Source organism: Biomphalaria glabrata, chromosome 9, assembly GCF_947242115.1.
Source record: "Biomphalaria glabrata chromosome 9, xgBioGlab47.1, whole genome shotgun sequence".
Lineage (NCBI taxonomy): Eukaryota > Metazoa > Mollusca > Gastropoda > Planorbidae > Biomphalaria > Biomphalaria glabrata.
Window position 1 is genome coordinate 267,535 of NC_074719.1, and position 26,320 is coordinate 293,854.

General features: G+C 34.1%; 1 protein-coding gene across 6 annotated transcripts; it reads right to left on the reverse strand.

Annotated features, from left to right (window-relative positions):
* Positions 1-4,864: 4,864 nt before the first annotated feature.
* Positions 4,865-19,606, reverse strand: LOC129928214 (peptidyl-glycine alpha-amidating monooxygenase B-like). Of its 6 annotated transcripts, none has more exons than XR_008779795.1 (12): positions 18,535-18,715; positions 17,061-17,144; positions 14,473-14,619; positions 11,821-11,979; positions 10,672-10,744; positions 10,293-10,432; positions 10,026-10,111; positions 9,400-9,518; positions 9,076-9,208; positions 8,427-8,563; positions 7,898-8,103; positions 4,865-7,712 (listed from the first exon to the last, which is right to left on the reverse strand). XR_008779795.1 is itself a non-coding variant. In XM_056041474.1 (12 exons), exons 5-12 carry the CDS (start codon positions 11,832-11,834, stop codon positions 7,969-7,971), a joined length of 837 nt encoding a protein of 278 aa, XP_055897449.1. In that variant the 5' UTR covers positions 11,835-11,979; positions 14,473-14,619; positions 17,061-17,144; positions 18,535-18,715; positions 19,482-19,606; the 3' UTR covers positions 4,865-7,968. The 6 variants fall into 6 exon arrangements, 5 of the variants coding, with proteins under 5 accessions (XP_055897449.1, XP_055897450.1, XP_055897451.1 ...); XM_056041474.1 differs by adding an exon at positions 19,482-19,606 and having other exon boundaries at positions 4,865-8,103; XM_056041475.1 differs by adding an exon at positions 19,482-19,606 and having other exon boundaries at positions 4,865-8,103; positions 18,535-18,718.
* Between the last annotated feature and the right edge of the window lie 6,714 nt (positions 19,607-26,320).

Sequence of the window (26,320 nt, forward strand, 5' to 3'; positions counted from 1 at the left end):
TATATATATATATATATATATATATATATATATATATATATATATAATGAATGTTTTTAATATGAAAGAATAAAATTACATTTGCAGTTAAATTTTGTTTTCTCTCTTTATCTTAGAAAGAATGCTTAGAATTATCGTAATAATGAAATGCTGAGCATTTTGTTAGTGGTGTGAAAATATGCACAAACATGTACATGCATGTTATAATATAAGACAAGTTAAGTTTGCCAAGTTTTTGAAGATCACAATAGATGTGAGCAACTCAAAATACAATATATTAGGGCCTTGAAGTTTTCAAAATTAGTACAAATCAATAAGCATCAAAAGAAAAAAAAATATTTTATCTTCAGCTTACTTTTTTCACAAACTCCACTTTGGAGAGTATATCCATTGAAACAATTACAAGAGTAACTTCCAATTGCATTGACACAAGTTTGTGAGCAGTCATCTATGTTCTCTTCACATTCATTGATATCTAGCACAGAAAAAAATCAAACAGCCAAAATATGGGGTCCAAATAGATCTAGTTTACAATTTTACCACTATTAATTCATAGAAATAGAAAACAATACAAATGTTACCATTACAAATGCTTGTGTTGAGTGTATTCAATCTGAAACCAATGTTACAGCTACAAATGTAAGATCCAACAGTGTTTTCACATCCTTGTGGACATGTCAAATTATCTTTACATTCATTGATGTCTAAGAAACAGAATGTCAGAAATAGTAAAAACAATCATCATTTTCTTTCTATGAAAATTTTAAAAGCCCATAAATTTAATTACATGTTAGTTTGATTAATACAAATATTTGTCTTATAAACTTCCAGATTGTCAGAGTAGACCATCCATGTTTTTTTTAAAGATAACTACAAGGTACAAAAATTAGTTTATGTTTTAAAAATCATGTAAATGAATTAATTTTATATTTTAAGTTGATCACCGTCAAATTTCATTAGTGTGTTTGAGAGACTTAAAACCTCTCTTCCAAAAGCACTGGACATTTCCTGCAGTTGTGCACAGTGATAATAATAATCTTTATTATCCATAAGGAATTTTGTCTTACAAATTGAGCATTACACACAAAAAATTATAACTATAGAAAACAAAATATACATTTTGTGAAATATTTTTATCAGATAGTTGAAATGTATTTAATGATTTGAATGCAAGGAGTTTTTGTGTCTGTTTGTCTTTGTAATGAGTGTCTCGTGATGGTAAAATGACAAAATCCTGACTCTAGGGTGCTTTTTATTTCTAAAATGTTTTTTCTTTCTTATGAATGTTTTTCACAAACAGATGCCCAAGTGTTGTTTTTTTTTACCATTAACTTTACTAGCAGCATGCACATATATCAACATACAGGTAAAGAACATGTGGCTTCACAGACTTGTCATGTTTTAAGTTGATAACATGTACTATTTAATCATTTAACACACGACATTTAACAAACAAAATTATAACTTAATATTATTGTTTCAAATGTCTAATAAGGGTAACAGATTACATTTTTCTATACAAATGAATACGAGAATCAGGGATTCAACATAATTAATTTCTACTAATGAACTTACAAAAAAAAAAAAAAAGTCACGTTGGTGTATCAGCTAACTGACAGTACCAACCCGCCACTCCCTCACTCTCGCGTTCTTCATTTCTAGACTAAATCTAATTGCTTTTAAGAACCAATCAACATATAGATCTAGACACAATGTGTTCCCCCACCTTTTCTGTTCCTCCCCCCCCCCCCTAACCATTACCTCCGTGACCCAACAGGACGGCTTAGCGTGACATCCGTGACCGCTCGTAAGCTAGTCAAGAGAGGGAAGAAAAAAAAAGGATACAAAATGCGTAACGCGATGGGTTAAATGCGTATTTGCGTACTGACGGTCATTTTTGGGAGATTTTGCGTAACGAATAAGCATTTTGCGTAACGGTAGGCAGGTCTGCTCACAGCTTAAATAGAATAAAATCTGCTAAATTTTAGAAACAATATAAAAAAATCCCAATCAATAGAGTAAAAAAAAGTTTGTAGTACTCCTTTTCAGACCTTGTGATCTATAGAGCAGATGATGTAAGTATCATCTAATTCTATGGCCAACAGTTAACAAGGGTGTCAGGTGGCCAGCACAACAACCAACCAACCACATTTACTTTCCCCAATTAATGTCAAGTAGGCCTACCCATATGATTAGGGTTGGGTGGATTCAGAGGCGTCCTAAAAATCCAGTTCAGAAGTAAGTTCAAACACCAGCCTTTACTGAGATTTGAACCCAAAACCTCTTGGTTCAGAAGCCAAGCACATTAAAACTCAGCTACCACACTACTCAATTATAAAATGTCTAATAGATCTAATGAAAATTGCAATTTAAAAATTAATCTGCTATCATATTATCTAGACCTAGATCTTGGAGTATCCTGTCTAGTCTCTACTCTAGATTTTTTTTACTAGATCTAGAATCATTTAGATTACATTTCTACGACTAGACCAGACTTGAGACTAGTAATATTGTAATATTTAATTATGAGTATGAGGCTAGTAGTAGTACAACTACTCACGCACTCACGGTACTAGTACTGGTAAGTAGTACTACTACTAGTTACTAGATCTACTTAATACTTAGACTTAGTATTTAGTTTATTTAGACCAGATGACTATAGAGTCTAGTAATAGTAATAGATCAGATGATCTAACTAGTCTACATCTACCAGATTCATTTAAAATTTATTACCGAAATCGTCAGTAATTCGTCAGTTAATTGCCGTCAGTGGCGTCTGTTAGAATCTGTTTACTAATCTCAATTGCAAGAGAATCAACAGAATCATCTAGACTTGATATGGGAATTTGAAATCTATCAATTTTCCCTGAATTTCTATGACAAACATTGAGTGTTGCCATTTCTTTTATTTTTAGATCTAAATATTAATGTCACTGTTTTTGTTTACAATGAATCATGAAAGGAATCTACCTAGGAGTAGGAGACTAGGTCTATTCGTAATTTCAAAACAAATGAGTTGACTGTATGTAAGCTTAAAAAGTTTTTTTCTTTTTAAAAGCCACGAAATTAAACTAAATTATCAGTTACCAAGGATATTTTTCAATACATCAATAGGTTTTATTTAATTTAAAGATTAAACGTATTTTAATATCCCGAATTTCATTTTCTTTGTCAGTTTTCTGTAGATCTATTCTTCTTACATAGATTCTAGATGTATGGCGCAACTAGATCTAAATCCTCCCCACCCCCATTTTTTTTTCCGCGGAAACGCTTCAAAGACCAGGTTAGGCGTCAACTTTCCTTGGCTGACAGAAGAGAGCACCTGGTTGCATGCGGCCTCAGAACGAGACAGCTGGAGGTCACTTACGAAGGCAGCGGGATACACATTTTAAAACCAAAAGAAAATCTGCTGTGCCCTGTCGAGGACAAACGCAGACGGCGAAAAGAAAATCTAAATCGACCATCTGCGGACAATGGTTATGCTTTGCCTGGATGTGGCAAAATATGGGAAATACTGCATTCCTCACTGATCTTCGGACTCTAAGACTAGCCTTATTATTATTAGCAGGATGTCCATAGAGTGGCCTTTTTTCCTTGTGCAGCCAGCTTTGCTTTGGACGACCCTTTCTTCAGTGCCTCTCGACTTTCGACCCATAAAAAATGTTTTGGATCTACCTTTGAGCTGCTAAATGTAAAGAAAGGATCCTGTTTTGAAAATTTAGATTTCACCAATGCCCATTGTCCTTTTCTTTTTAAAGCTATATTATAGGCAGCATTACTTAGGGAATTAAGGTGCCCTTACTACCAAGGCATCAGCATGCCTACTTTTCAATGTTTACCTGCAAGTGTTTTATATTGTTACGAATCTCGCTATCCAGGCTTTCTTCAAACTGCACCACACGACACAACGAACTTAAAGAACCTGACAACTCAGGGCTCCAAAGTAACAGTAGCAATTTAATTTCAAATACAATACAACACTCTACAGTTGGCAACAATATTACACAAACTGTCCAAAAACCTAGCCTTGCTCCGCCTGAATTCACACACCGTACTGTTTCTAACTTCGCCTCGTACTGGTCACATTGCGAGGTAACGTGAAGTCCAGTCTTTCTGACACACTCGCTCTTATATACTGTCTCTACTGGCCTTCTAGAATCGGATGGAACGTTCTTGACCACTCAGAATGATCACAATCGCCGTGACTTGCGTGCGTAATATTTACACACAGGTCGTTGCCGAACTAGCATGTACTGTCACTGGTCACAGTTGACCGCTCGTCCTGCGCTGGACTGGGGCGATTTGCGTCGGCTGACTACACACACACCACTACCCCCATCTGTTCCACCACCAGGTTTATAACAATATGCTTGTGAGTCTTGGACACTGACTGCAGAGCTAGAGAGGAGGATCCTAGCAATGGAATTGAGCTGCTACAGAAGGATCCTAGGTATCACATTTAAAACCGCATCACAAAGATATTAGAGGCAGGGCTACTGCAGCGATTAGACCCCATGATGACCTGCTATCATAAAAAAACTTGAGCTAAAAATCTATTGCTATATTACAAAGTCTTCGAGGCTCGCTAAGACCTTCCTTCAGGGAACAGTACCAGGAAAAAGAAGAAGAGGCAGAAAGAAAGTGATGGAAAGATAAAGTACATAAAAGAATAGATGGGCCTGCCATTGAAAGAGGTTCTAACTAAGGTAAAAGACTAGTGGAAAGGAGAAAGATGGTGAACAAATCTTGCATGGTGCCCAGGGAACCTTAAATTGTGCTTAAGCAGGTATGATTGGCAGTTTCATAATGGTGGATTAATTCAAGTCTTGTCATCTATTTAAGAAAAATGAAACAACATAATGAGTTAAATATTTTGTATTTTATTCTCTATACCCATAACTGTTACATATGATCACTTACAATACATCAAACACACATTAAGATAAATAGACCACACAGTCCATGTTTTCTATGCTACTAACATTTGAGAAACAAATGACATCCCTATTTTGAAAGTCATTGTTAGTCCCATTTCATTCAGAGATTAAATACACATGTACTCTGCACCAGGTGTTTTTAGCAATGAACTTATAAACATGTTTCTTGAATCTTAGCCACATTAAAATCAAATTAAGCATTATGCTCAGTCATTAAATAAAACATTATGTAGCACTGTCAGATGTTGATTACAATTAAGAACATACACAATAAAAAAAAAAGAGCAAAGTAAAAATGAAATGCTCTAAATCTTCTATTATGACTGGGATACTTTTTAGATTTCTAGCACTCCATAAAACACTCTAAGTGCAAGGTGGAGTACATTGGAAGTCAATGAAGGATGAGAAATTTTTACCAACAGCATAGAACCAATGTCTTGCATACCCCACCAACAAGAGACAATGTTGATATAGATATCACAAAACAACATCAACATGTTAAGACAAACACTAACACACAAATATTATGTGAGTACATGACATCAATAAAGTAGTACAAATATTTTGAACTTTCAAAGACTAGGTGATCATTCACTTTTGATTTCATTTTTCAAAACAGACAAGTTCAATTTTTTTTTGTGGCAAAAACAAAATGGTTAAATGTCTCCACCAGATAAAAAAAATCAATTGATAAACCTTCAACAGCCTAAAAAATATAATTAATTAATGAAACTGTACATAAGTAAGTTTTGAAGTACTAATACAATACTTTAGGGGGACCATCACCAGTTGAAACAAATATCAAACCCATTAAATCTTACATTCTGATTAGTATAAGCAAATAGTATTTGAAAGAGATTAATAGAACTGCTCTAAAAAAGTAAAGTTATTGACACAGTGCAGCATAGAAATCAAGAACCAAAGACTAAATCAAAAGCAGACAATGGATTGATGCACTAAACTAGCAGTAAACAGCTTGTTTATCAATGTTTTTGATTTATTTTAAAATTTTAGCTTTAATTCCAAAACTCTGCCTTAAAAGTTTAATTGTGTCTACCATGCTAATATCATTTCCTCTGAGTGTCTATAAATCTTTGCAGAAGTAACATCAAATGGGTTTGAGTATAAATATAACTATTACCAAGGAAAAAAATTCTGATCAACAGATTTAACTTGTGCTAATTTAAAATAAAAATTGGTTCGAATACATAAAAATCACACAAAAAATGATTAAGTTGTAATTTCATATTAGTTCTTAGTACATGTATGTAAATACATAAGTAAGAACTAAAAAAATGTGGGTTGAAATCTACGTATGTATGCACTAGAACTTTATACCCTGAACATGTAGAAAATAAAAACAAAAACAACTCATAACATAACAAAAAGATTGTATGTCATAAATATAAATATCTGATAACCTCTTAAAATGTAATCAATTCATCTGAGGTGAAACAACAGTCAACAATCTTTAATTGAAATGATTTTCAGTTTCTGTGTCAAATTAAAATTATGTGATGCATTCAAAAGTTGCTAACATAAATAATTCTATTCAATATAACTGTAACTATATTTACAAAAAATACAATTTTTTTCATATAGGTTTTTAAATTTAAAATTATTTTTATATCATGACATTTTTATTTTGATTCATCAGAAATTAGCTAAAATGTGCTACTGATTTCAACTACCAGTGTTTGTATGTAAAATGCCACTAAATATTTTGATTGCACCAAATAGTAACACTTTGGAAAACAAACATTTGACTAAACAATTGAATTAACAAATAAACATTGTAATATGGCATAAAAAGTTGAGTGTCGAGAGATTTTAAACAAGCCTTAACAAGATTTTAAAATAAAGAAATGCAATACATGAATGAGAGTCTAGTAGTCAATCTAAGGAAGTCATAGTTTTCAAACACATTACATAAAACTAGTAACAATTTGGACAATGATACCATCTAACAAATTTTTTTTTTGTTTTTTAAATAAGATTTAATAATGACATGAGAAAGGGACCAGCAACATGGAAAGTTGTCTGGAACTCCATGTAGTCAAAAATGCTATAAAAAAACTAACCATATTATCCATATGAACATTTTAAAATTGTGCATAAAATGGCTAGTTTGCCAGGGTCACTAACACTAATGGTACGTTCACTAGATGAAATAAAGCCAGCTTTAGAATTGAAGAAGGAAATGGTGGAACATAACAGGAATGTTGAATCATCACAACCAAGTGAGCAAACAATCATTTGGTAGCTAATTAAGTTTTGAGAATCATTGCAAAAAGAAAGTTGGCAGGCGTGTGCTTTGTAAATGACCTGGCATTATAACATCAAATCATTCATAAAATTAAAAAACAAAATATACTTATTAAATGATAATAATGCTGATAAATATTTTATTCAAAAGCAAACTTTCGACAAATATTGAACAAATTAATGAATTAAAAATTTTGATATCACATATTGAAATAAAAAGGTCAAATAGCCTTTGCTATCCAAAAAAAATCCAACATAGTAATCTTTTTTTCTTTTTTAGAATGACAAAAGCATTTTATAATTTTATTTTGAAATTTTATGAGCTCAAAATCACTTAGTTATTGTAATACAACTTACAACTAATAACATGTAATATGGCTGCCTGGTCGTGCGGTTTGCACGCTGGACTGTCGTTTGGATTTATCGATGGTCCCGGGTTCAAACCCTGCCCACTCCCATCCCCCGTCGTCCTGCGGGAGATTTGGACTAGGAAGTAAACTATCTTCAACTCTGAAAGAACATCCGAAATATGTAAAACATTTTTTTTTACATGAGGTGGGTCTATGGTTAATTATGTGTTTATGAGATTTAGTTGGTATCAGATTCAACTTGTAAACAAGTTTAAACCCTGACTGTAATGGCAGAATATTATGATATGAACAACTAATAACAAAGAAAAAAAAAGATTAATTTACACAATTTAGTCAGCCTTGAACTTGAGGCTATGCTTTATTCGTCTTGGGAGGTGTCAAATAGTCTTTATCATCTAAATCATCTGGGTCAACCTCATGATCACTTTCCTCAGTACTAAGTCTATCAAAGCCTTTATGAGAATTCCAAGTAAAGCCTTTAAGGTTAAAAACCTTTCCCTTCTTTCCATGTCCATAACATTTAAATTTTCCTAATGAAAAAAAAAAAGAAAGAACAAATATTAAATTGTAGAAAACATCCAAATTTTAACAAAAAGAATTTAAAAAATTAAATGCCTGTTATGTTGTAAAGGTTTTTAAATGACCTGAATATATTATAAACCGCCCAATAATTTTTATTTCATTTTAGAGTATTGATCATTAAACTAGAGGAAAGGATTAAAAATTCTGTAATTTAATAATATAAAAAATGTTTTAAATTTCATTCAATCTAGCTAAAAACTAAAACTAAAAAAAAATGTATAACACCAGACTGATGTGCCCTGACTAGAAGTAGCAACAATATGACTGGTACCACAAGTAAGATGCCAATTGATGACAGAGGGAGAGACATCACTGCTATCTTTGATAGCCTCAGACAACTCTGTGGTATTGGTTTCACTCTGGTCCAATGGATTGCTGACAGTAACTGGCTCTGAGTACTTTCCTCAACTGTGGCATAAAATTGAATAAAGTTAAGGCATTGTAGCTTTTCCTAAGATGTCTACACAAATTACTTTTCACCTTATGAAACTAGGAAATTTCTTGAAAAATCTACACAGCTATTTGTAAACTTCAGTTGAGCCGAAGCAAAGTCTAAGTTATTTTACTTCTACCATTTTCTTTGCTCTAATAAAGAGTAAGCTAGTAGTTCACAATGACCACTCAACACAATAAATTCAATTATTGAAAAGATTTTCTTTCTGTATTACAATCATTGCTTGCACTTCTAATCGGATTCAATTTGCTTTTACATGTCTCTAAGGAAAGTGATAAAATTATAGACAATAAAAGAGTCCAGGACGTTTCATTCAGAGAGTAGTACAGATCACAAGTACATATTTAGATTAATACTGATGCAAACTTTTTAACAGCCAATTATAAACTAATAACAGACTTTACAAATGAACATTCACATCAACATTCATTACCAGGTGAATGTGAAAGCAATCTTCCTTATTTACCTTTGTTATGCTGTGAACTTGACTGTACTGTAACAGGTCTGCTAAACTTCCAAACACTTTCAGGGTCCAATTCCCCTACATAGATGCTACGTGTTACTGGATCTGCTGCTACATAATGTGGGTTTCGCATGTTCTGAAAGATTGTGGAGATTTTAATGTAGTTTCCCACGAGGTCAATACATTCAAAACATTTTTACTTTGTAAAAGTTGAATAAGAATAAATAAATAAAACATAACTTTGATAAATTATGTTACAATGAGAGAGATTAGCTATTTGTAGTTAAACTAAGCTGAGTTTTGTTGTCACATGAAATAGAACTTTACATCTGGTACATTCCACATTTCCAACAAATCTCCAGTATTTATGTCTGATGTGAAACCCTGGACAGTTGTATCAATGGGGCCATCAAAAGCAGGACCATTCACAGCATACAGTAAACCTCCTATAGAACAAAAAATGAGCTGTTTGATAATGCAGCAAACTACTGACCAAAATCTACAATAAAATATTAATGGTGATATTGTCACATTTTTCTTTGTTTACAAAATAATGAAGTCTCATCTTCTATTAGCTATGTACCAGTAGAAACATAGTTTGAACTTTATAAAATGCTGATAAGGGGAAAAACCAACCAAGCTAAGCACATTTATGTAACCTAATTTATTTAGCTTAAAATCTTTATTTTGCTTAATATTTTTTTTAAGTTCTGGATGTTCCTTCAGAACTAAACATAACTATGTTCTAACCCAAACCTCCTGCAGGATGACAGGGGATGGCAGTGTTCAAACTCAAAACAATCCTGATGAGTTCGAAGGGCATACCACAAAATGTGGCTATTGAATACAATTCATATGGTATCTGGTTTTATAGTTTTAAATTGTTATCATGAAACATGACTTGAAAATCATGCACATCAAACTAATAATCAGATATATATTTAGGAAGTTACCTGCACCAAACTGAACATTCCTTTTCCCAAAGGACATCAAAAAAGTTCCATCTTTGGAAAATTTCAGAACTCTGCTATTACAGTACCTGTTTTACAAAAAGTAGGCTTGTAATAAAACAATCAAGATTTGATTATTTTTACATAATTCAAAATTCAAATTTAAAATATATTTTTTAATGCCTAATCAGTATCAATGGACTCATTTATTTAAAGCAATATTTGCTGACACAATATATAATTACAATTAATTGCAAAGCCTAGTATTACCCATCAGATACAAAAAACTCTCCAGACATAAAAACAGCTACATCAGTAGGTTTACAAAAAAGATTTGTATCTTCACCATGTTGGAACTTCTGTCCTAGTGTCATTTTTGGTACAGTCTGACCTGGTGGTATTTTAAAAACCTAAAGAGAAACAAAATTATATTAATTTGTAGACCAAAAGAAAGTACAGTAGTGAAGGAAATCAATCTTACATAACTAAAACAAATTAATTATTTTGTTACATTTTTTTCATCTGATATCAAGTGCTATAATATTCAGTGTTAGAATTCTTGTGTTTTTTTTAAAGCTTTTATGTTGTCAATAAGATCAATTCAATTTGTTTAACACATGTTGAGAAGAACAACAAAGAAATGTTTTACCTGATGCATTGCTACATCTGTTAACCAAATATTTCCTTGATGGTCCGCTGTAATACCATGAGGCATAAAATACCTGAAAATAATACAAGTTGGGTTGCAGTCATCATTCAGGTTATTGAAACAAAGTTTACAATATTTAAAAAAAAAGGCAAATTTTCAAATCTGTGATGTTTCTTTAATATCTGATTAGTCTCATACATATTATAACATATTCCCCTTATTAATTATTTGTTTTAACTCTCTCTTAATCAAGGATATTAATAAACAGGTAAACCTTGGAAATCTTTTTGATAACTTTCATAGCAAAGTTTATGAAACAATATTAGGAATCAGCCTGCCATCTTTGTAAGCTAATGTTTTTTATGGAAGATAATACAATTACATTCTCTGGTATTACTCATTGGTTTGGTGTGCAAATTATTTTATTGAAAAAAAAGTGATTACACTTCACATATCCTTTCATTTTAATCAATAAATGAATTTAAATCTTGTACATTTTTTTATACAATGCTATCTACTCATTATATCCCTTCTCAATGATCTATATTAATTTCAAAAAGAAAGAAGGACATGGTGCACTAGGGATTTATATTTGGATAATGTTTGTGACTAATGAATGAGTTTCATCCTAAGCTGCATCCTTTAATGTACATGTCTTAATACTAAATTGTGGGATGTGTGGCTCTATGGCATAAACCCCTTGGATAGCTAACTAAAGGGGCTTGATTAGAATTTTAAATCTGAGAATTGACTCAATCTGAATTTTGTTTACAAAGCACCTGCTTGATCTGAAATATGATCCTAGAACTTGATCCTAAAATGTGATTTCTAGAGCTTCCTAAGCCTCTAATCTTTATGTATTGAAATTTTTCTAATGTGAAAGACAATGTTTGTTTGTTTTTATTTAATCTGACAAAATGAAACAAAAAAAAGGGAAAACTAGACATGTTAAAGTCTCAATTATAAAATTATAATGGCAGGATAAATTGTTGATAGGATGGCTGTTAAAAATGTATTTGCTATTGTGAATTGCTAGATTGCAAGCATATATAGCCCCCCACCCCCTAAGACTGCATAACATTCTAATCTCTAGCTTGTTATCTTAAAAGAAACTGTTCTTTAAATCATAAGCAGATAAAAATACTTTACCAGCACTGCCTCATCAGCAATTTAAAGCCCTCTGGGCAAGTGCCTGGAACAGGAAGGTGAAGGATATTGCTTCCCACTCCCCAGATGATAGCAGAAGAATCCACATCTTTGTAGGGTACTTCTTCTGTCAACAGTTCCCATAAGACAACACCATAAGACCTGTAATTTAAAGAGTAATATGACACTTAAGTAAATTCTTACAAGATTCTTTGAAAAAAACTTATGACAAGTTTCTTGATATGAGACAGTGACTAAGGTTAATGGCTTAAAACCATTTCTTTATCACTGCACTTAGTTAAAATATGTGAGTCTTTGTTGTTGTTTTTTTAAATTATAGAGCAATTATATTTATGAGCTTTGTCAGATCAAAAAAAAAACACAATCTAATAAAATACACAGAAAGTCACATTTCCCCATATGAATTTTTAAAAAGTGCTCTTCTTCCCTAGTGCCATTACAGCAAAGAACGAGTTGCCTAATCAACAAGGAAAACCAATAACTTAGCAAAGTAAGTCTTTAATGAACATGTAAAGCTTAACATATGGATATTTGTAAGATGTAAATATTCATAAAAACTTTTCTAGTAAGATCAAAAGCAAAATATGTTTGATGTTAGTGTAAATTGATAAGAATATGAGTTGGATGCTAGTGTAAATTGATTAGAATTTTAGTTGGATTCTAGTGTAAGTTGGTGAAACTATTCTGTTTTTGTATTGATAATTGTTCATAAAAAGATGATCTATAAATTAGACATGGATTTGATGTACAAATATCCAATAATCTTTTAACTAATATGAATTTAAAAATCAGTAAATATAAAATTCTTTAGTTACTATATAGTAAACCTTGTTTGCATAAAAGTATAACATATGAAAAGGATTTCAGATATTCTAGGAAGCAAGTCTTCCATTACTGGAAGGGAAAAACATTCTCTTTTAAGTGCCTTGCTGAGAGGACAAGGATCTAAACAGATACGGAGTTTCCCAGATTTTTTAGTTGCAATCACATTCAACTGACCCAGTCAGTAAGTTTATCAACAGGCACAATGATTCCTTTTTCTGTTAGCAGTTCTAACTCAGACTTTACTTTAGCCTGCATAGCTAAAGGTACATGACCAGATGGACATGTAACTGGTGTTATGACAGGATTCACTTCTAAGTGTACAACACCAGGTAATTCACCCTGCTGATCATCTAATACATCAGAGAACTGTTCAACTATTTTTGTCGATAACCTTGGTAGAGGCTTATCAACACTTTCAAAAGTATGATAGTTTATTGTAATTAGTCCCATTTTTTCTGACGTTTTCTTCCCTAACAGGGGAGTTAAGTCATCTTTCACAACCACGAAATCAACATGATATCTCTTGTTGGTCTTTGGATTTTGTACTACGAGTTGTACCTTTCCACTTGAGTCAATCTGACACACAATCTTCTCACCAGCTATGATCATTTCAGCTTTTATGATCTTATTGTTTGTTCCACCTTGTACAGCAAGCACAGCCTCATCACTAGAAGATAATGAATAACAATCATCACTGTCCTCCTGTACACATTGCAGTTTCTTTTGGTTGCATTGAATGCCAAAACAATTTTTTTGTTTACAGATATTACATATTTTACCCCATGCAGGACACAGTTCCTTTTTAAATGGGTGATTTTGTCCACAAAATTTACATTTGCGCTGTTTATGAGCAGCATTCTGTTGTAGAATATTTTTGCGAGACAAAACAGCGAACGCCTCATCCTGAGGAGGTGAGGCATCAGATGTACCTGTTTCTAGTACCTTTAGTTGCAAGTCAGCAGCTTCATTTGCCTTGCAGATTTCTATACAAGTCTTGGGTGTTAGTTTATGTTCTTGTAAGAGTTCTTTCTTTGTCCTTGTGTCTCTGATGCCAACAACTACCATTCAGTCTCTTATTAATGACTCTTCCATATGGTTGCAAAAATTGCAAATTGCTCAAATACACATATTATGTCTTGAACATTGTGCTTTGGTTTAAAGGTGATGCTGTTGTATACTGCCAATGCCTCTGGGCCAATAGTGTGCAAGAACAGTGCTTTGGCATACTCTTCATCTATATCGTTTATTCTCTCTATAGTGCAATAGTTCAGCCACATTTGCTTGAAAAGCTTCCATTCCTCACACCCTTTCTTCACACTTAAAGGAGGTGGAGGGTTAATTCTTGGTTTAAAGATAGTTTTACTTACAGCTTGCATTTTAGAACTTTTAGAAAGCTGCCTCCATGTTAAATACACTAAAAATACTGATGTTTAAAATTTACACTCCATTTTTATTAACATGAAACAAGGAGAGAACAACCAGCAGAGACTAATACACAGTGAATACACACAACTGACATACTTAAGAGTAAACCGTGAACATACTGAACAATAGAACAAGGTAGACTACAAGAAAACAAACAAACACACACACAACATACATAAACATAAATACACATATAAATGTAACAATGGCTACAATGTTGTAAGCCATAATAAAGCAGTGTAAAAAAGATTATATGACAATGAATTATTTTCTAAACTAAAGTATTTCAGAACAAAACCAGTGTAAGTGTGTGTATATTATAATATAGCAGTAAATTGCGCCTGTTTATGTTTCTATACTAGCATTAGCAAAACAAAGACTTACCAAGTATAGCATTGGTTTCATTCAACTGAAAGGCTATGTTTGCATTCTCATGGAGCCCAAACATTTCTGGCTCATCTAAAAGTGGTAGAGATTCAATGTAAGCCTTGACAGTAGCCAATGTTTTCACAAGAGGTGGATAGTTAATACCTTTAAAAATAGTTAAAATTAAAAAATTACCTTCCATGGCACATACAGGAGATTTAATAATAAACAACAATTTTTTTTTTTAAAGACTTTCTTTCTTATGGGGCTGATGACTTCTTGTAAGAGCAATTACTTTGCTCTTAATTACTGATAATAAATCTTTTAAAAAGGAACAATTTTTACCCGCCCCAAGGCGCACCCCACCCCCCATACCTGAAAAATCCTTGTTAAGCACATGCATAAATCTAGTCAAGGTTAAGAAGTTACTCATCAGGGAACTCTTGTATGCTGATGATGCAGCTATTGTGACTGATTCTGATATTCAGCTACAGTCTCTGGTTGACAAACTATCTGCTGCTTGCCAGAAGTTCGGCTTAAACATCAGTCAAAGCAAAACTAAGATACTTGTCCAAAACACAAACACTGCACCTCAAGTAAGCATTAATGGCCAACCACTAGAAATAGTTGATCACTTTTGTTACCTTGGCTTCATCATATCCAGCAACACTCTACTGGATAAAGACATTAATAACAGGATAGCCAAGGCAATGGCCACCATGTCACGGTTGCAGAAAAGAGTCTGGGACAACATATTGCTGACTAACAGTACTAAAAAGCCCTAATCTACCGGACCTGTGTGTTGAGCACCTTGCTGTATGGAAGTGAAACATGGTCAACCTACTCATGGTCTAAGGCACATCTTTAAAATAAGGTGGCAAGATAAGATAACCAATGAAAAAGTGCTACGAAGAGCAGGGTGCCAGGACATCCGCTCTGTTATCAGCAGCAGACGCCTTGGCTGGCTTGGCTATGTTCGTAGAATGCCAGTAGGTCGACTTCCACAGGACATTCTGTATGGCGATCTAATAGAAGGCAGGAGAGCCGCTGGTCACCCAGTTTTACATTATACGGATGTATGCAAACGCGACATGAAGCTCTTCAAAATTGACACTAGCAGCTGGGAAGAGGTGGCACTGGATAGATCCACACGGAGAGAGCATAAAGGAAGGGTCACAGATTGCAGATGTCATACACAACAGAAGCAGAAAGAAGGGTGAAAATGCAACAGCGCATGGTGATTACATATGCCCAACCTGCAATCGCAGGTGTGTATCAAGGATTGGCCTCTTTAGTCACACAGGAAGTTGCAAAGGGAAAAGATCGTCTCTCTAGACGTAAAATGCCACAGGAAATCTAGTCAGAATATATAAAACTCAAGTTTGGTGATACAGACAGACATGGCAAAATTAAAAAAGAGTAACCTAGACTAGCATTTAATAGATCTAGATCTATGATCTACAAGGTTCTAGTTTGCAAAATATTCTATTAATTGAACTCTTTGATGGATGGCTGCCTGGTCATGTGGTTTGCACGCTGGACTGTCGTTCAGACTTATCGATGGTCTCAGGTTCAAACCCTGCCCACTCCCATCTGCCGTCGTCCTGCGGGAGGTTTGGACTAGGAAGTAATTATCTTCAACTCTGAAGGAACATCCGAAACATGTAAAACATTTTACAAACAAACATGAATATATGCAGGAATACTTTGCTGATGTATGTGTATTCAGGATATAGATTATCTAGACCTCCAGACCAAATTTAATTGTAAGATATTTATATTTTGAAAAATATAAAGGTCAAACCAGAGTTTTCAAGTGCGCCAATTAGCTGATTATTCTTTTCCCCAAGTTATACTTAAATGGTCAAATTTGTACGAAAATTGTTAAAGCAGTTTTCAAGATCTGTGTCCACCCAAGTATTTGTTTTTTTGCCCTATGAAGAATTTGCAAGCTGATAATTATGAACTTAAAACTTTCTCACCCTGACAAACACAACCAAATCAGTCTTATTCAGATCTACTTTTACTATGTTAAATCTTTGCTCAAGTTGCATAGGATTCTGAAGTCAGATTAGAATGGATTTATTCTAATTTGTTATAACAACTTCAATTCTATTAGATTACATCCCTCTCTATGACACGCATCTTACACAGGAATATAAACTTGATCAGTTTTTGCCTTTCTAAGCCCTGCATCATTTCTACAATCTATATAAAATGTTGATGTGCCAAAAACTATTGACTATAACAGTACCTTATCCTAATCGAATCCCTTTACAAAATGTTAGTAGAATATTTTTCTAACTTACTGATGAGAAAGCAATTTGGAATATTTGTATTTTACATTAAAATATGTTGATCTGTGTTAAGGACAATGTGTTTGTACTGACTGAAGTAATACTTGTACGAAGACTAAGATGCTACTTTTGAAGGTTGGATCACAGATATGGTGTATAAAAGGAAAGTCACTACTGGTAAAAAAGGAAACCGGTCCATAATTTAGTTCTAGTTTGCAATCTGCTAATACACATTGACATATGCATCATATAAATTGAATAGGACATAACTTCAAAACATACTTTATTTTGATTATACATTACAATTACCTGATTCCGAGTATTTATATTTTGGTTTTTAGGTTTCAGGTTTGAAAAGTAAATTGACCTTAAGACATCTTTCATCTTGAGCATCTGTAAAAGAAGTTTTTAAAAATTCCATTAATTGTGTTTTATACTGAAAAAAACAACAACACATAAATATCAGCAATATTGATAAATTTGGAAATTATTGAATATTAATAAACTGTTAAGTCTTTGATGGATGCGTACAGGGGCGGACTGGAAGTCAAAACCGGCCCAGGCATTTCTATGCAATCCGGCCCCCAACATGCCATATGAGGGAGATCGAATTATACATCTCCTCAAAATCATTATGCTAAGTTTGATAAGCTGACAAATAAGGTTGTAGTGTAACTGAGTTGATTTTCTGCGTGCGTCCAGCATGTCAGAAGGTCATGCCCAGTGTGTGTGTTTTATGTCCAGTGTGTATGTGTGTATAGACTGCATCAGTGTTATGCGAGACGTGCTGGTTTCATTCACTGTTTACTGTGGTCTAATTTTGTGGAATAAAGCCATGTTATTGGTATTCTGGTCGTTATCATTTCATTTCAACGGTGTTGAATGTTTCTAATTACACTCTAAGAGTTGTAGCTTCATGACCTTCTTTTTCCTTTTGGGAGTATAGTATCTTGAGCACATCAAAATAACTGAATCTCATTTTTGTTAGAGCATCCTTTCTTGATGACCACATTGTAGGACAAAACTTTTCAAAGTGTAATAGAGACTTTACTCTCCATATTAGATTTAAGACACCCCATCTTGCTATGTTGTGAGCATAAAATACATACGCATTTTTTTACCAAGAATAGACAGCAGCAACTTCTTGAACACAGCTGACGGAATCATTCAAGATCAAGCTTAAGTTGTTGTTAACGCACATTGTGATTAGGCTAGTCACCATTTAGATAAGCGGGATGAAAGCAGCTCCTTAGGCATACATACAAAATTGAGGATATTTGGATAGCTTTTTTCAAAAATCATCTTTTAATTTTTTTTTCCCTTTTAGTGGGCTTTGGTTGTTAGTCATTGACACAAGCGCAATGAATGACTTGCAGCTATGGGCCCCTATTGGTCGTGGGCCCAGGTTCATTAAACCGTTTCACGTCATGGATGCTACGCCACTGTGTATACAGATGTAGGCTATTACATTATTTCGGAAAATGCATTACACAAGTAGCCCTTTAATACGCTTAGACAATCATGATGCTCTGATTGTTTTGTTTTTTTTTATAAAAGAGTATTATATAATCTTTTTACAATTTACTACGAGTCTTGGTGGCATTCATGCTTCCCTTCCACTGCCCCTACTGGCCCAATTGGGTTCCGGCCCACCGGGCATTTGCCTGAATGCCTATATAGCCAGTCCGCCCCTGGATGTGTATAGTTTTAAAATTGTAGTGGTATTTTATTTTAAAATTATTTTTTTTTGTTGCGTTTAAGAAAATGTGATAATCATTCTTACTTCTTATAAATAATTAAATGTGGGCCATCTTTGGTCTAATGACAAAAAAAGTTTGGTCTAGCTGGTATATAGTTGCTGATAAAATACTTTTCTCTCTAAACTCATTTTAGAAAGACAGGCCCATTTCTGTTACTTCTTTTATCCAGCTAGGTGCTTAAAGCCTGATATATTGTAAGTCTATCTGCTGAGCAAAATCCATATAGAAAGTCTATAATCATGTTTGATATAGCATGCACTGTTATGTCATTATCACAAGTATAATCAAATTTTAAAAGAAAGAAGACAGTGTAAATATTTTAAAATAATATATTCTTTGTTTACACATACAGATAAGCATATGGCATGCATAAATCTAGACAGAATATATTAAATTCTAGTTTGGTGATACAGACACAGACATGGCTACATTAAAAAAGAGTAGCCCAGAGTAGAGTAATGGATCTAGATCTATGATCAACAAGGTTCTAGTTTGCAAAATGTTCTTGATTAGTAGATCTAGACTTATAATCTTATTGGAAGGAATATATGTTACTGTATGTAAAATTGCTTTCTGTTTTAGTACGTATCTGCATTTTTCAAATTTGTTGAAACAGGCCAGAATCTAGCTAGATTAATCTAGAAATCTAGATGTATTCTTTGCGCTAATATGTCTAGTTTTTAGCAGGTTCATCAGCTTATGAACTATCAGATTCAGATCAAAAATCTAGATCTAGAATAATCTAGATCTAACAGTACTACTAGTTACTAAGACTAAGTTAGTAGTATAAGTATTAGACCAGTCACCAGTTATTAGAGTTAGACTATTAATTAAAGTATTAGATCTAGATCTACTACTCATTAGTCATGATTAGTCATTAGTTTAGTAACACTGACACTAAAACTAGTAAAACTATCACAATGAACAGTTAAAACAAATCACTGTTATCTGAATCAATAAGGTCTTTTACATGTTGATCTGAATATAATTTAGATCTACAAGTTTTAGAGGATCGACCCATTTCCAAACATAAACAACAACAAAAAAAAAGACGACTTTCTGTAATATTAAAATCACGTTGAAGGAAGTAAACCGTGAACTCTTCTGCAAGCGGAAATCACGTAGATTTAGAATATAAGCATTTAAAATCATTAACCAAGAATAGGAACGAAACAATGCACCGACGACAATGTTGACGCTTAATCGGCTTTTACAAAAATGACCGACGCTATTATCGTCGCTTGGGAGATAAAGAGCTAGATCTAGAATCTAGATCTATAATTCTATATAGACTAGACCAGCGGTTCTCAACCTTTTTAGCTCCTCGACCCCCTAATCCAATTTTAAACTAGACGGCGACCCCAACCATACAATCTTTTTCGTTCATTGGCTGAGGTAAATGTGATTTACCTGATTAGATCATCTCCATATAAATATTTCATTCCGCAATGGCGTTACGATGCAATTAATCGACAGTAATTTCGGTTGTTGAAAAAGTATACTGCAACAACGAAGATGTGGTCCGCAACAAACATTTTCAAATAACAATTATAAAAGAGAAAAGAAAGAAGTAACTACCAATAAAAATCACGTCTACTTTCATTGATGATACATTCACTTAAGTGTCATTCGTATCTCCTGGCTATTTGTCAGTGTTCTTAGATCTATCTCTATTACTCCCACTTTTTATGTTATTGATACTTGACGATCGTTTCATAATTTGTCCAGTAATAATATAATCTGAATGATTTTCCAAACCAACGTCATCTAAAAGTATAAATGTATTTCGACTATAGAACACATATGCTTGTTACAACACGTTAGAGCAGGGGTTCTCAACCTGTGGGTCGCCACCCCCTTGGGGGTCGATTGACCATTTGCCAGGGGTCGCCTAAGACCATCGAAAATATGGATTGTTATTGTCTACTCTACTATTGCTGTATGTGTGTGTGTGTGGGGGGGGTCGCGGCAGAGTGGGGGATTGTAAAAAGGGGTCGCCGAACTTAAAAGGTTGAGAACCGCTGCGTTAGAGACACACAGAAATATATTTAAAAAAAAAAACAACTTCCGATGAAAATAGCCCCCCACCCAAAAAAAAAATTATCTTAGGCGAGGTCTCGCAAATAGTCATTCGACACCCAAAGGGGATGATTTAGCTCTAGATTTAGACATACAATACATCTAGATCTAGATTAAAAATAATTAAATGTAGCATTTGGCTCTGGATCTAGATTCTAAGAACATATCTAAATCTAGTATTATAGTATCTAGACTACTATAAATAGACTATATATCTAATCTAGATCTACGTATAGATTATAGTCTATATTAAGTATTTAGATCTAGATAATCCCGCCATCCCCTAGGCCTAGGCATTCGAGGACACATCAGTTTACCTGGTTGACCTAAAAACAAAACATGGGCTGCTCTATCTTACTCTAAGTATCTATAATCTATATAGTCTATATATATTAAACACAGTCAGTGTCTGACAAAAGAATAAGGCCCCAAAGTCAGTACTGAATATTTTTCCGGAGGGGGGGCTAAAAAGCTATGATAGCTTGTGAACTGTGTTACATATACATCTAAATCTAGATAAATTCCGCCTTCTCCAAGCCACCTGGATGACCAAAAAAAAAAAACGTATCTTCGAGCACGCTCAGTGTCTGTCGCACACACATACAAAAAGCATCAACGTACCAGCATGCTTAGTGTTTGTGACCTCATTAACGGCTTGACCTTAGCTACTTGGTCGATCAATAATTGGCTCCTCCCACTAGCATCATTGTTGTCAATAAAACTAGAGCAATGTTTTGGGGCTGTGTAGAATGTTGGAAAGTGGAATTGTGTAAGGAGAAAGGGGGTGTAAACAGAATAATAGAGTGACTTATTGTGTTTGAGTGAATTATTTTATCCATTTGTTATGACATTATTATCTGTTTCAAAGGAGTGTCTTTGCAACACATTGCGCTTTATGGCAATATATATGTATTGAGAGAGAGAGAGAGAGAGAGAGAGAGAGAGAGCTGTGCTGGTAGGAGGTGCTAACAAAGGGGAAATGCGTGGTCATTTTTTTTTTCAAATTTCGAATTTTATTTTTAAAATCAGTAATAATTATACAGTTTAAGAATAAATAATTATCTTAGCGCGGTATTACTGATAGCTTATATTAGAATAGTCACTAGTAGATATTAAATTTACAAAAATCCTACACACACGTAACTGCTGCACGCTAGATCCATTTTTTCAAAAATAGGGCGGGGTAAGACACACTTGACCTGTGTAAAAGTGTTGGCCTCCTTCAGTCGTACAACGACTAAGGTTATTCTCGCAGAACACTTTTTCATGTATATACCTATGGGGCCCTATTGTGGAGAGACATTCCAGTCCACATTTTAAGCAAGTTAAGGTGGCATATTTCGCTTGTTGGTCTATCTAGATGAGCCGGACATTTTCGTATAGCACGATTTATTTTTCCAGAGCTGAGGTCCATGATTTTTCACTGTCCATACATTTCTTGGTCACCATCTCTCTCCACGTAGTGCGTTCTAGGGCTATGTCTTCCCAGTATCAATTTTCACTGTTTTGAGGTCCCGTTTTATCTTATTTTATATAATACAGACGTTACTTCAAAAAAAAAGAAGATGATTACGTCATACACATCATGCATTAAGTCATGCATATTAACCAGTGACCTAAATTCTGCCAAGTCACTGGTTTTCCTGGCTAGCTCAGGCAACCGTTTTATTACATCCAGATCTAGATTTTTCCTTGACAAATGTTATTTGTTCGCTACTCAATACAAGGCAGTCTTTTCATCATTTATAGCAACTAGTCAACGTATCGAGACATCGACTATACACGCTAGGCCTATCTGACCAATCCAACACACTAATGGTCTACTGTCCAACTTTTAGTGTTCAGTTTAGAGCAGAGAGGGAGGGATGTGGATGAAAGTGTTACATTTTTTCCCTAGGGCTGATTACCCGAATGCTCTGAGCATATAACTGTCTGTGTAGATCAATAAATCTAGATATCAATACGGCAAACTATAGGATCTATAGGCCAACGCTTTCGAACCATCTGTCAAATGTTTAGGCCTATCTATAATATATCTGTTTAAGTTGAAACTATAAAAACAAAGATTCTCCTGTTAGTAACAAAGTATAGTTTGGTGCTAATTAATTACTTAAAACCTCTAAATATTTTGTGGGAGGGATTGCGAGCCGATTTATTAATAAAGAATCCTGACAAAGACCGCGAACAAATACCAAGAATTTAGCGGAGTTGCTTTACAAGATTCACCAACCCCACTTTTAATTATTTTTTTTACACTCGCCTTGTAATTGTTTTAACTGCATTCTTCTTTCAAGCAACATTTCCTCCACTACTGCTACAAGCACTTATATAAACGCACTTTGTTGTGTTTCATATTATCGTTTAATGTTTTTGTATAGTTCCTTAAAATAGACACAATTTCTCTGCGAATCAAAAACGTCGGGTCAACCCACACATGCTTAAATTAAGAGCATGGTTCCACCCGAGTGGCTAAGAAGACTGCCCACAATGCAGATAGAAGTTGACTGTGTCACATTTGATGTCAAGGACACAAGGCGGGAGAGAAAATTTCCGAAACTTAAAAAGCTGATTAGTCCCTTTTGAATCTTTTGGAAACGTATAATTACCACAGAATGAAAACCACGAATAAAGAATCGAGATGCCCCAATTTTTTTGACATGCTGATATTCGATTTAATGTTCGGTTCGGTCGGATCTAAAGTTCGGTTTCAAGTTTAGTTGGATTTTATGAAATTAAGCTATAGCAAAACTAAGTAATTGGGTTCAATGCAATTTATTTGTTAAAAAACTTGAAACTTCACACATACAATGATAAAACAAAACAAAAAAACAACAACACACTAGCTATATCAAACCCGAAATATTCAAATTGCTGCAGTCAAATTACACATAGGATCGAAGCAGTAAAAGGGTTGACTATTGAAATAAAGTAGCTAATTATAGTCTACTGTCAGTTTATCAATCAGGGCTTATGTTGTATTTGAGAAATATCACTATTTTTATGTTTCAGGCTTAGATTAAGCCTTCGCTCACTGATTGTCAATGTACATTGAAAATACACTTCCACTGGCAGTAGGCCTATTTATGGCAGGAAGGGTTAGGTTTCAGCAATCAACTCAAGAAAACATTAAGATAGGGTGAATTGATATAAGCTATGTAAGAACACTTACAGTTACAAATGATGATACATAAATAAAGTAAGCTTAAAATAGTTTCTCAATTTTTTGAGATGACAAAATAGTTTTAATCGACTTTGATTTGTTTTGCCTTTAAAAAAAGTGGTTTATTGTGCTGTTATTCATAGTATGCGAATAGTAGAATATATGCATCTGTTTGGAATCTTTTGCTCTCTTTGTAATGCAAATAATTTTCGAATTTATGTCTCGTGTCAATAATGTACTATAATAGAACAATAAGCATTTCACTGAGTGATTGATTGCCTAACTTTTAACAACTAATAAATTAATAATATACGTTAAAATACAAGAAAAGTAATAATTTTTTCCCCACATTCAAAAAGGTGCCGGTACGCCGTATCGATGCCTTCCGTCACAAATAAAACCCTGCGTATATAGATCTGTATATATATATTGCTTTATATAGGCCTATACATAGAAAGAGAGACAGAGACATTTATACAGTATTATTATTTTTTCATTATTTGTAAGTTGTCTTTTTTATATTGACTTAGGCCTACATTTTTTAATAGATCTTTTCATGAAGTTGGATATTCATGTCATTTCTTTTTTAGCTTCTAAGAAAAAGAATCTTACCTTTGCGTAATAAATAATCCAAACTTTGCCTGTAATACCCGTATGATTATAATAATCCAATCTGTTAAAGAATCTAATTATTCCAATATCTGAACTTCACTGAAGCACATTTCTATAAAAAAAAGTAGATGATCGAAAAGAAATATGTGCGCGCATGAACTGCAATAACACGTCTGCTTTCACTAAAAATAGGTCAAACTTCTTTCCCGTGTCTGAAACAATTCATGTAAAAATCAAGCTAACACATTAAGAAACCCGGCCAATACAATGTTTGGTATCTCTCGCATGAATGACCTTTATTGTAAATTTACTATAAATATAGAATCTACTACCAAAAAACTACTACTACTAGAATCTACTACCAAAACATCTGACACATAGTGAGTACGTGATGGCGTGTGTAGGATACTATCTTGGATCGGATGCCTTCCAAGTTACTATTTTGAACCAACAGCACGAGTCTCAAAAGAAACAAATCAGATACAATGGTGACATATCAGCTTATTTCTCTGTAAAGAATGGCGTGAAGCATGGCTGTATACTTGCTCCAAAGACTCCAACCATCTTTCGTCTTACCAAAAGATTGCCTTTCGCATACGGTCGTCCCCCGTACGATATACATGCCCTGCCCAACGTCGCTGTCAAACTATTATAAGCAATCCCTCTATCATGTCCATATCGCATTCACAAGAACATCGCTGCTTGTGATGCGGTCTTGCGGCTCTTGCCAGCGTATGTTCCTGGAGGAGCGCAGACGTCATTGGGAAAAGCGTTCAAGAAGTATCTGCTTTCTGTATAGTACCCATTTCTCCGATCTTTATAGAAGGGTAGGGAGAACCACTTCTTGGTAGACACTGATCTTTGTAGACAGCCAGGACGATTTATTCCATTTCCGCCACACTCTCGCTTGGAGGCGTCCGAAAACATACAAAACATTGAAAAGGACCATTTTTTAAAAGACATAATAAATGAAAATGTATAATGATTCTAATACATTGAGCACCAAAATGCCCGGTGTCAAAACGTTCTGCTTCGCACGAGCCGAGGAATAATACTAACAATAAAACTTCAGTAAAAAAAAACAACAACACACACACACACAGATGTGACGAAGGCAGGGCATTTTCTTGAAAAAGCAGCAAGCTGAAAATTATCGTTACAGCAACCTTACGCTTACTTAACAGACTTGAATCCACATATTGGGCATTGGCCAGGGAATACCCGGCATTTTGCGAAGTGGCCGGCCAAAGTAGAATAAACAATTTTAGTTACAAGTGATCGAGTAATGACCACACACCTGAACTGGCCAGTTTTAATTTTGGCCGATATGCCTGTATTATTTTAGTTTTACAATTATTCGAGGGTGTGAGGTCCTTTACAGCTGGTACGCTAAGCTTTTTTTTTTTTTTTACTGTTGTTTTTGTTCAGTCCCTCCTAAATTTCGTGACATTTTGTTTTTCTATTCGCTGCTTCGCTTTTTTTTTATTTCGTTCTTTATCAAAAGGACACTTTTGTATTCGAGGGCATATTTTGAGTTGTAGGCATACAATTTTTCAAGCTGTTATCGCTTGTTGGAGTATCTTTTGTTACCCCAGTTGTTTTTTTTTTTGTTTTGTTTTTGGCCTGGTGGAACTTCACTAATAGCCTCAGAGCTGTAGCCTATCTGTGTTTATTATTCTATTTTCTATATTTTCATTCATTGGTTTGAGGTCACGTTTTATTACATCTATGTAACGGAGGTGGGGGCGACCAGTTTTTCTTGTGCCAGTCGCGAGTTGACCATACAGGATGACTTTCGAGATGCGCTTGTCCTCCATCCGGCAAACATGTCCAAGCCAGCGCAAACTGTGTTCTCTGAGGGCTGTAAAGATGCTGCGAATACCTGATCACGCAAGGATCTCAGTATTGCACACTTTTTCTTTCCATGTAACATTCAAGATCCTACGGAGACATCTCAA

Excerpts from the sequence above, each read along its gene's own strand:
- LOC129928214 (XM_056041474.1), bottom strand. Across the intron at positions 10,433-10,671 it reads CAGATGTAGCAATGCATCAG|GTTTTTAAAATACCACCAGG; the intron begins GTAAAACATTTC and ends GTTTCTCTTTAG. Across the intron at positions 8,564-9,075 it reads AAGTTCACAGCATAACAAAG|TTGAGGAAAGTACTCAGAGC; the intron begins GTAAATAAGGAA and ends TTTATGCCACAG.